General features: G+C 36.6%; 1 protein-coding gene across 1 annotated transcript; it reads right to left on the bottom strand.

The window, feature by feature from the left end:
• Positions 1 to 6,274: 6,274 nt before the first annotated feature.
• On the bottom strand, positions 6,275 to 10,023 carry ZFP36L2 (ZFP36 ring finger protein like 2). The gene is made up of 2 exons (XM_053712288.1): positions 9,771 to 10,023; positions 6,275 to 9,240 (listed from the first exon to the last, which is right to left on the bottom strand). The coding sequence occupies exons 1-2, from the start codon at positions 9,819 to 9,821 to the stop codon at positions 8,203 to 8,205; spliced, it is 1,089 nt and encodes a 362-aa protein (XP_053568263.1). The 5' UTR covers positions 9,822 to 10,023; the 3' UTR covers positions 6,275 to 8,202.
• Between the last annotated feature and the right edge of the window lie 1,459 nt (positions 10,024 to 11,482).

The following is an 11,482-nucleotide window of genomic DNA, read 5'->3' as shown; positions in this document are numbered from 1 at the left end:
AAAAAAATTATATACATGTCAAGGGATATTCAGGGATTCCTGAAAGATATCAGTGTTCCAATGTGACTAGCGCTAATTTTGAAAAAAAGTGGTTTGGAAATAGCAAAGTGCTACTTGTATAAAAAAGCAAAGAACATGTAAACATTGGGTATTTCTAAACTTAGGACAAAATTTAGAAACTATTTAGCATGGGTGTTTTTTAATGGTTGTAGATGTGCAACAGATTTTGGGGGTCAAAGTTAGAAAAGTGTGTTTTTTTCCCATTGTTTCCTCATATTTTATATAGTAAATTAAAAGATATGATGAAAATAATGGTATTTTTTAGAAAGTCCATTTAATGGCGAGAAAAACGGTATATGTGTGGGTACAGTAAATGAGTAAGAGGAAAATTACAGCTAAACACAAACACAGCAAAAATGTAAAAATAGCCTTGGTCCCAAATGGACAGAAAATGGAAAAGTGCTGTTGTCATTAAGGGGTTAATTAATTAAAAGGGACATGAAACCCACAATTTTTCTTTCACGATTCAGACAGAGAATACAATTTTAAAGGGACACTGAACCAAAAAATGTTTCTTTCATGATTCAGATAGCATGCAATGTTAATCAACTTTCTAATTTACTCCTATTATGAAATTTTCTTCATTCTCTTGGTATCTTTATTTGAAAAGCAAGAATGTAAGTTTAGATGCCAGCCCATTTTTGGTGAACAACCTGGGTTGTTCTTGCCGATTGGTAGATAAATTCACCCACCTATAAACAAGTGCTGTCCACTGTCTGAACCAAACATTTTCTGGCTACTTAACTTAGATGCCTTCTTTTTCAAATAAAGATAGCAAGAGAACGAAGAAAAAATGCTAATAGGAGTATATTAGAAAGTTGCTTACAATTGCATGCTCTGTCTGAATCACGAAAAAAAAAAATTGGGTTCAGTGTCCCTTTAAATAAATTTGTATTTTACCTAATTTGCTTGGTTAGTATTCTTTATTGGAAACCAAACCCAGACAGGCTGCTGCTGATTGGCGCCTACACATATATTCCTCTTGTAAATGGCTTACCTATATTTTCATCTAACTCCCAGTAGTGCTTTGCTGCTCCTTCAACAAAGGATACATAGAGAATGAAGCAAAATTGATAACATAAGTAAATTGGGAAGTTGTTTACAAATGTATATTCGATCTGAATCATGAAAGAAAATGTTTTGTTTCATGTCCCTTTAACCTCCTTTCTGGTTTCTCTGAAAAAAGATTTTCAGTGTAATGTTGATTTCCTAAACAGGATATGCAACAATAAATAAAATACTCCAATTTGTTAAAGCATTTTCCTTTCCTTTTTTATTACACCAGTGCTACTGAGTAACTGTGTGATGTCGATATCAGGAGCATGTAATCCACCAATCACTGGCCGTGTCTTGCTCAGGCAGTTTGCCTATTGGGTGAGCTTAAAAGGGATATGAAACCCAAAACATTTCTTTTGTGATTCAGACAGAGCATAACTATTTAAAAATGTCTCCAGTTTACTTTTGTTATCAAATTTGCTTTGTTCCCATGGTAATTCTTTGTTGAAGAGATACCTAGGTAGGCGTCTGGAGCACTAGAAGGCAGGAAATAGTGCTGCCCTCTAGTACTCTTGCAAATAAATAACATTTTTGCAAAACTGCTGCCATATAGTGCTCCGAACACATGCATGCTCCTGAGCTTACCTCCGTTTTTTTTTTTTAACAAGTAACCAAGAGAAAGAAAATTTGATAATAGAGCATACAATTTTAAACAACTTTATAATTTATTTCTATCTGAATTATGAAAGAAATGTGTCTCATGTTCCTTTAAAGGGACACCGAACCCAATTTTTTTCTATTGTGATTCAGATAGAAATTAGAAAGTGGTTTAAAATTGCATGCTCTATCTGAATCACGAAAGCAAAAATGTGGGTTCAGTGTCCCTTTAACTAGGTTTGAAACCCCTTTGCAGGGTTATGCGTGTGCTGAATAAAACCCCTTTTTGTGGGAATTGTCCTGTCAGCCAGTGCGCAGCCCATACTTGTGAATTAGTTGCACCTCCTGTTAAGGGATAGGAATGTCAAAAATTAAAAGGGACAGTCTACACCAGAATTTTTATTGTTTTAAAAGATAGATAATCCCTTTATTACCCATTCCCCAGTTTTGCATAACCAACACACTTATAATAATATACTTTTAACCTCTGTGATTATCTTGTATCTAAGCCTCTGCAAACTGCCCCTTTTTTCAGTTCTTTTGACAGACTTGCAGTTTAGCCAATCAGTGCCTGCTCCCAGATAACTTCTCGTGCACGAGCACAGTGTTATCTATATGAAATACGTGAGCTAACACCCTCCAGTGGTGAAAAACTGTTAAAATGCAATATGAAAGAGGTGGGCTTCAAGGTCTAAGAAATTAGCATATGAACCTCCTAGGTTAAACATTCAACTAAGAATACCAAGAGAACAAAGCAAAATTGGTGATAAAAGTAAATTGGAAAATTCTTTAAAATTACATGCTCTATCTGAATCATGAAAGTTTATTTTGGCCTAGACTATCCCTTTAAACTTCATTCAGATAAAGCATGTCATCTTAAGACACTTCTATTTTCAAATGTGCCTCATTCTCATCATGGTATCCCTTGTTGAAAAAGAATATGCACATATCCTACACTAGTGGGAGCTATCTTCTGATTGCCTGCACACATTTGTCTATTGTGATTGGCTAACTAGATGTAAGCATCTAGCCGCCCGTAGTGCAATGCTGTTCTTTCAGCAAAAGATGATGCAAATTTGATAATAAAAGTAAAGTTGAAAGTGGTTTAAAATCTTATGTTCTATCTAAATCATGAAAGAACATTCTGGGGTTTCCTATCCATTTAAGTTTATGCATTTTTGCAGCTATGCAGTATCCCTTCCATTAGCATGGTTTCTATTTAGTTTAAGTTGTCAAAGTTAATGTATTTTAAAGGGTTATACACAACCATTTATTTCAGACAGCCATCCAGTCAGTTAAAGGGATACTGAACCCATTTTTTTTTTCTTTCGTGATTCAGATAGAGCATGCAATTTTAAGCAACTTTCTAATTTTCTCATAATTATCAATTTTTCTTTTTTCTCTTGCTATCTTTATTTGAAAAAGAAAGTCCAGTACCCTAGACAGCACTTGCTTATTGGTGGATGAATGTATCCACCAATCAGCAAGAATTACCCAGGTTGGTCACGAAAAATGGGCAGGCACCTAACCTTACATTCTTGCTTTTCAAATAAAGATACCAAGAGAATGAAGAACATTTGCTAACAGGAGTAAATTAGAAAGTTGCTTAAAATTGCATGATCTATCTTAATCACAAAAGAAAATTTGAGTTCAGTGTCCCTTTAAAAGCATGTTCATCCAAACATTTCAGAGTATTTTAACTTTTTTTGCTCCTTTTAAAAATAAATTTTCATATCTAGCATCAAAGGTGTTGAGATGTTTATAGTCCAGAAACCTTTCTGTATATAAACAATACATAACCTCAACAAAAGCATCTCTATAGCTCCTAGCAATAACTGACCCTATTTACACTGTATTACTATTGCCAAACACCAGTAAACAATCTTCTTCGGTAGACAGGAACCCATCTGCAGTGTACACAAAATCAATACTGCATCATTAATGTGGTAGGGGCCTGTGGCAATGAAATTGAGAATGTAAATTACCAATATTACATTGGCCAAAGCTTCTGCAGTTGTCTAACAGCAGTTGGGAGCTCTAGTATACGGCTGTTATCTTGTCTAAGGTCTCAAAAAGGCATCACTCAAGTCTATTTTTATTCACTTACCCTCACAGGAAAAATAAAATACAGTTTCCTGTTTAATTGAGCACCATAAAAAGAACTAGAGGGTTATAAATTTGTTGCTGTCTTCTGACTCTAGGCTTTTGGGCTCGTTTGCAAAGTAATTAAACTGCAACCCTGAATGGGGATTTCAAAAAAGGGACACTGAACCCAATTTTTTTCTTTTGTGATTCAGATAGAGCATGCAATTTTAAGCAACTTTCTAATTTACTCCTATTATCAATTTTTCTTCGTTCTCTTGCTATCTGTATTTGAAAAAGAAGGCATCTAAGCTTTTTTTTTTTTATTAGTTCAGAACTCTGGACAGCACTTTTTCATTGGTGGATGAATCTATCCACCAATCAGCAAGAACAACCCTGGTTGTTCACCAAAAATGGGGCAGTATCTAAACTTACATTCTTTCATTTCAAATAAAGATACCAAGAGAATGAAGAAAAATTGATAATAGGAGTAAATTAGAAAGTTGCTTAAAATGTCATGCTCTATCTGAATGATGAAAGAAATGTTGGGTTCAGTGTCCCTTTAAATATTTTATTCAATGTAATTACATTTATTTGTATGCAGCTATTGGAACTGAAAAATTCTTTATGGTCATTATTTTGATTTAAAAATGGCTTAATTGTGGTCATTGTAAAATATCAAAATAAATTGAGATGAAATGTTTGAGATATAAGCTGCCATTTAAAACACTTGGTACTAGCAAACATGTCATTTAATTAGAACTAATTTACACACATATCTACTAGCCTTTAGCCAAATGATTAATAAACTAGGTACATATAGATTATATACACACACAATTTTAAAAAATATATATATATACACACACAGCGCTGATTTTGGCATCATTTGACTTTGAATTAAACTGAATCCGTGATACCTATGGATGAATAACCAGATGTAAAATGACAATGTTACACAGGCAACTATTATGCGTCAAATTATGGCTACCTATGTACACAATTTAGATACATTGTACCAGATTAGTATTCAGAAGATAAGACGTTCCACTTATGACTGGAGGTTTGGCATGTTACGCAACTCACCGTCCCAGTACACTAAAGCATGCATACTTCCTAAATATGTAAATAGCATTTAAGCAACTCACTTGTAACTGATGCAACACTTATTTAATGAGCACTCTTAAGGATAGCCAATCTTTATACTCTCTCTTAAACAGGCCAATAGGCAATTACTATATTTCAAATGTGAAAAATATAAGTATGTAGGAGTGGATACCTGAAATATTATATATCGTGTTAATATAAAAACATGATGTTGAGTTTAACAAGTGTAGAATAGCAAAGAAGATGCATTTATCTGAAATTTCTACACACAAGTATTGCATTAAAGGGACAGTGTACAATAGAATTGTTTTAAAATATACAAAATCCCTTTATTACCCATTCCCCAGTTTTGCATAACCAACAGTTATATTAATATATTTTTTACCTCTGATTAACTTGTATCTAGGCATTTTCTGACAGCCCCTGATCACATGACTATTATCTACTGACTTGCACTTAGTACTCTGTTGTGCTAGATCTTAAATAACTCCCCGGATGTTAACACAATATTATCTATATGGCCCACATGAACTAGCAGTCTCCTTTTGTGAAAAGTTAATAATAAAAAAAACATGTGATTGGAAGCCGTCTTTAGTGGCTTAGAAACAGGCAGAAAATTAGAAGTTTAAATGTTACAAAGAACGGGTAGTAAAGGCGTTGTCTATCTTTTTAAACAACAATTTTAGTGTAGACTGTCCCTTTAACCAATGGTTTTTTTGCTTGTTTGTTTTTAAGACTATACATTTATAGTAAGTCCATAAAGAAGGGGGGGGGAATGCTTGATGCAATGACTTGTCATTTTTGTTTCAGTGGATTAACATGAAAAAAAAAAAAAAAAAAAAAGTGTATGTATATATACTGTATATCTGAGGAAGGGGATTATGTTCCCCGAAACATCACATTAAAGGCACCTGTTATTTAAAGACCAGCGAGTGTGAGAGAGTGAGTGTGAGAGAGTGAGTGTGAGAGAGTGAGTGTGAGAGAGAGAGAGTGAGTGTGAGAGAGAGAGAGTGAGTGTGAGAGAGAGAGAGTGAGTGTGAGAGAGAGAGTGAGTGAGAGTGAGAATATATATATATATATATATATATATATATATATATATATATATATATATATATATATATATATATATATATACATACACACACACACACATACTTTACTGAATATTAGACAGTAATAGTGCTAAACAACCTCAAGCTGTAAGTCATTAAGGGTTAACTTTAGAAGATAGTCTGCACTTTGGAACCTAGGTATTTGTCTTGACAGTTAGCCAATAACTTCTGCAGTCAGGGAAGAGAGTCCCCCAGCTCACACACTGGTGAACCTGTAGGCAAAGATCATCCAACCTCAGAAAACATCCATAAAGAGCTTTATTTCAAAAAGAAATTTATTGGGAGAACTACAAAACATTTACAGTACAAATTTTACAGTCTCACAATTCTTAGTGACCCAACTAAAATATATATATCATCTTTTATATATTCTAGTCAACTCATCTTTTAGTTACATTCAGGAAAAGTCTGTTAAAGTAGTCCAAAAAGAGTACACAGTGCTCAATCTGTACCTACTATATACAAACAAATTTTACTACTTTTAATCATTCACCATAAAAGGTAAATTTAAAAAAAAAAAAATGCTTGGTTTTCCATGTCAGGGAAATTTAAGGAATTTAATGTAGACAAAGTGTTTCATGTACTGCACTAAGTTTATTTTCATAAATATGGCCTTTTACTGAGTGGTAACCTTACAATAAAACCCACCCCTACATTCAAATTATCACACTACTAGAAAATACTTTTTTTTTTGGTTGAGGAAGATTACTTAAGGCAAGTGTGAAATCCTTCAAAGGCACTGTGAGAAAAAAAAATAAAAAATGTATATAATACTGGGACCCCAATTATTGCTACATACGGTGGTCACAGTGATTTCGGTGGAATAAGGCATTTTAAAATACTTTTTGGTTTGATTTAAACACAATTGACCCACTAGAGTCTCAAATGCAATTTAAAAAAAAATTCACTTTATTGGGCAGCCTAGTGATTTTTTTAATATGTTGAGGGAAAACAAAAATGAAAATATATATATAAACTATCCATAAAAATTCCTCAAACTTCTTCCACAGCACTTAAGATGGATTTCTAAAAAGAACCCATTCTATCATTTATTAACGTAAACAAAAATTAACGAAATAAATATTACAATCTCTTAAATTAAGATTTTACTCATTTACAATAAAATAACAAAGTGAAGTTACAAAAAGGCATATATTACTGTGAAAAGAACATACACTCCACATTTTGCAGATTAATAATGGCAATCATAATTTAAACATAATAAAAGAATATATATCTATTGCTTTTCAATCATACCCGATAAATACAGTATGAACAAATTACCAATGTATACTTTTCACAAGATAATAAATAAGTTAAATAGTTTCATATTGAGTTGGTGCAGTGAAAGGCTAGCAACTCATACAGCTAAAATAATAATAAAAAAAAATAATCAGCAGTTATTCAACAATTAAACTAAATGCAACAGAGTGCTTCCAAACAAATATTGTTCTACGCTAACAGCTCACTAAGCGGTGGCAATGGAACCGATGCTAGACTTTGGAATGGAAGTTTTTTTTTTAGTATGTTAAGCAAGAAAATAAAAAAAATATTATATATAGACATTTAACGAGGGTTGCTTGTTAAGGCATATTCTTGGCAGGATGTTGGGTTTCTATAAAAGCTTATGTTTAAATAAGTCACTTAAACACTCTGGCTGTAGCCAAGGGGGTTAAATTGACATTTAGGGATTAATTATGCTCTTTGAGCAAAATTAAAAAAAAAAAAAAATTCTCCAAGAGACTGGTCACAAAATAAGTTTGCTGTTCTAATGCTTCACTGTATCAAGGAGATGGAATGGCTGCTGGTGCATAAAACTTTACCCCACCCCACAAAAGACTTCCCACCCTATATCCCCCAGTCCTATAAAAAATAGTTTGTTCTATTTGAAAAAAAAAAAAAATCGTTTTTGTTCAGTTTTAAAGATTTTCAGTCATTTTCCCTGGCTCTGCAGAAAAAAAAAAACGTGGTAGGTAACAAGCAACAGGAAAGAAAATGAGTGCCAGCATCACTAGAGCTCTTAGCTGTATGTGTGGTGAGTGGGGTGTGTAAAGTCCACTCAAGTGTGCACTCAGCCAGCTTGGGGCAGTAATGTCTCTGGACAGGGTGGGGTAAAACAAAAACACGAGTGCCAACATCAAAAGTTAGTCTCTGCTGTGTAGAATGGTGGCAAAATCCTGTGCACTCAGTCATCTGAGATAGAGAGCCTGCTGAAAATTGGTAGGCGTCTGTTAGCGTCCAGGGTAGGGGAATCTGAACCACTCAGGCTGCCAGAGCTGCTAAGGTAGCTATCCCTGTCAGACAGAGAATCCGGGGGGCTAGGAGGGGCGTCGAACACTGGGGACTCACTAAGGCGTCTGAGGGGCTGCAGGGTGAGAGGTGGAGGAGACGCCTGTCTGAAGTAGGCCGCGGTGCTGCTGGTATTATTGGCGCTTGGGATTTGCAAAGGGGCGAGGAGACCCAGCTCCTGTCCAGAAAAAGTGAAGGCGTTGTTGGCGCAATCAGGCGGGGAAAGAAGCAGCAGGTCGTCGCCATAGGAAGATGGCGGGGGTGGTGTACGGGAGGTGGGAGAGTCCAGGCCGTGGTGGTTGGGGAAGCCTGAGAAACTGAGGCTGTGGTGTAGTTTAGGCCGTGGCTGGTTGCTAAACTGCAAGCCCCGGCTCTCCAAGCTCCCGGGAGGTGCCTGTCTGCGCTCCTCGGCATTATGGATGAAGTGGCAGCGAGGACCGTAAGGGCAGAAGCCGATAGTGTGAAAGGTGCGGCACAGCTCTGTCTTGTACTTGGGGTGGCGGGTCAGGCTACGTAACTCGTGGAAGCCATGGGCGAATTGACACTTCTCGCCGTATTTGCAAGCCCCGCTCTCTTCAAATGGCCGACAAAGCTCTGTCTTGTAGCGGGTGGAATTGATCTGGGCACCGGATTTCTGTTGCAGGTTGATCAGTTGCTGGCTGCGCTCCCCGTTCTCGCTGAAGGAGCGGTCCCTGAACTTGTTCTCCTTGTTAAGCAGTGCGGTGCTGCTCTCCTTAAGGCCATTGAACACGTTGTTGTTGCTGGAGGAAGGGAACTTGCTGGAGGAGCTGCCAGTCAGCGCTTGCAGATTGCTGGTTGAGTGTCTGCGGAGGAATCCTGGGATAAAGCTGGAGCTGGTGGGGCTAACCGGGCTACCGACTGCCTTCTTATCCAACATGCTACTGAAGTTTAGATTGTTCAGCGCTTTCTCGGTCTAGAAGGAAGAACAATAAAACATTAGCACTGCTGCTCCCATAAGTCAAAGATAAAATATAGTTTAGCTGAAAATAGTTTTATTAGCATCAAAGCAAAAACAGTTCATATATCTAAATCTTACAATATAAATATTTACGTAGTTATGATTCAGTTTCTGTTTAAATGCAAATCAAACATTAGAATGTAATGTATATACGAACATCATTGCAAATCATAGAACACACTTGCTGCCATATTTAGTTTGCAGAAATGAGTGACCTCGTGCTAACTAGACAGCACTGCTCCAATGTTAAGTGTCCTTAAATTAAATCAGTTTACGTTTCTACAAAATCATTTTCTAATTTCAAAAAACCTTTTGCTGCCCAAGTAGAGAACAAACAATTTATAACTTTAGAGCAGCTGCTGCACACACACATGCAGTGCCATAATATTTTATAAGCTAAAAACCTGTTTTAGTCTCAAAGTTTTTGTATTTGTACTTAAAAAACCTGTAGATGTGCTAAATATAAATACGTTGGCGATGCATACCTTACAAAATAGATCGATATCGTAAAAGGCAGATAAAAGCGTTGCAGACATTTCCAGATCCAGTTTGAAGCAATTAGGGAGTCCAGAGGACCTAAAGATCCGGAGTTATTTGAAGGCTTTGGACTAGCCACGACTAAGTTTTTTTTTAAAGAAGAGGAAAACAAGTAGAGAGTGAGACTCAATTATGTGACAGGTCCCAATATTCCGCCTAGGATGTTTATAAGTTAAGTGCTGAGAGCTGAACTCTTCAGCGAGCGTGCACACAGAAATATATAAATGCTAGCAGGGCGCATGGGTGGGAGGGGATAGAACGTTGACCCAACCGAGGTCTCTAGGCAACGCCTCCCTTACAGCTCTGACCCAGTTGTGATGTCACGTAGCTGCTCTTCTATTGGCCGCCGCCAATTTTCTTAGGCAATAGGCATAAGCTCTCAGACTTTAACCTAGGGAGTAGGGACTGAGTTTCAGTAAAAGTTACAGCTTCAAAGTTGCATGTGGTTGGATGATGTTAGTTTAGTTACAGCTCTTTGCAAGTTTTTAATACATGGTTGGATGTATATTTTTGGGATTAAACATTACCTTGTGTGAATGTAATCACCGATTTGCCCATGTATTGCAATGTTGCTTTTTGCTTTACAAAGATTTTTTATTATTATTTAAATCAGATCAAACCCTCACCAGTGTGTTGATTGCATGTAAGAACTATTCGACTGCAAAGTTGAGCATTTTTACCCCCTCTTAAATGGTTTGTCTTTAGTTAGTACTGGCATCGCTGAGCAGTTGCAGTGTAGTTTCTCTAAAATTAGTACTGGGTTTAAGTTGCCTGAGAGATGATTTGCTTCTTTTATTATATATCTTATGGGCTGTTTTGTATAATGGATTTCAGTGGATCATTCATGGTTTAAAGATGAATAATAACATTTCTTACAGTCCTAAACCATAGGACCCAACATCCTGCTGTCCCATTGAACACTAGGGAAACAAACCTCCCCCCTTCACTTCTCTCTCAGATTTCCTTGTTTATTTCCTTTCCTCCTCCTCCTGTCTGGGAGAAATGGCTGGTACAAATGGTATGGAAACTTTTTTTTTTTTTTTTGCGACTTTGGTATTTAAACCTCTCTGGGGCTGTCTCCTGATAGAACATTCAACGAGTGCAGAGAGCTATTTCATGCATAGTCATACCATAAACCAGAGCTCCACGACCTTTAACTGTTTTCAATTATCACAATAAACATGGAAATAAAATCGAGACATGCAGAACTATACTATAATATAGGGTGGAACTGCACACGCCTATGTAAAAGCTTTTAACGGCTAGATAGAATGAAAATGGCAGCGGTAATGTACAATTGAAGAGGGTGCATGTGACTTTTTCATGAAATTATAATGCATATCACTAGAAAAAAATAAACCCACTAGGGGCAATCGGAATCCAGTTACACACGCAGTGTAGGCTCTTTGCAAGGAAGGGGAGTACTGGTCATGCCTGGCTAGAAGCACTGCTGGTAAATAGGGCTGTATTGGGTTAGGGCTTTTGTGTGTCAAAGGACAAGAAATTGGCTCGTTATCGCATCACAAGACCTTGAACGTCTGCCAGCTCCCTGGGAACGAGTCAGCACGGCCACATTGTGAATACATAAAAAATATATATAAGGCAGTCTGTGACTGAGCAGGGTGGTGGCTCACACAGGTTACAACTAGGCCCTGAAGCT

The sequence above is a fragment of the Bombina bombina genome, chromosome 4 (assembly GCF_027579735.1).
Source record: "Bombina bombina isolate aBomBom1 chromosome 4, aBomBom1.pri, whole genome shotgun sequence".
Lineage (NCBI taxonomy): Eukaryota > Metazoa > Chordata > Amphibia > Anura > Bombinatoridae > Bombina > Bombina bombina.
The sequence above is the reverse complement of the archived record's forward strand: the minus strand, read 5'-3'. Positions and strand labels throughout refer to the sequence as shown.

Excerpts from the sequence above, each read along its gene's own strand:
- ZFP36L2 (XM_053712288.1), bottom strand. The coding sequence starts at position 9,821 with ATGTCTGCAACGCTTTTATCTGCCTTTTACGATATCGATCTATTTTGT. Across the intron at positions 9,241-9,770 it reads ATATCGATCTATTTTGTAAG|ACCGAGAAAGCGCTGAACAA; the intron begins GTATGCATCGCC and ends TCTTCCTTCTAG.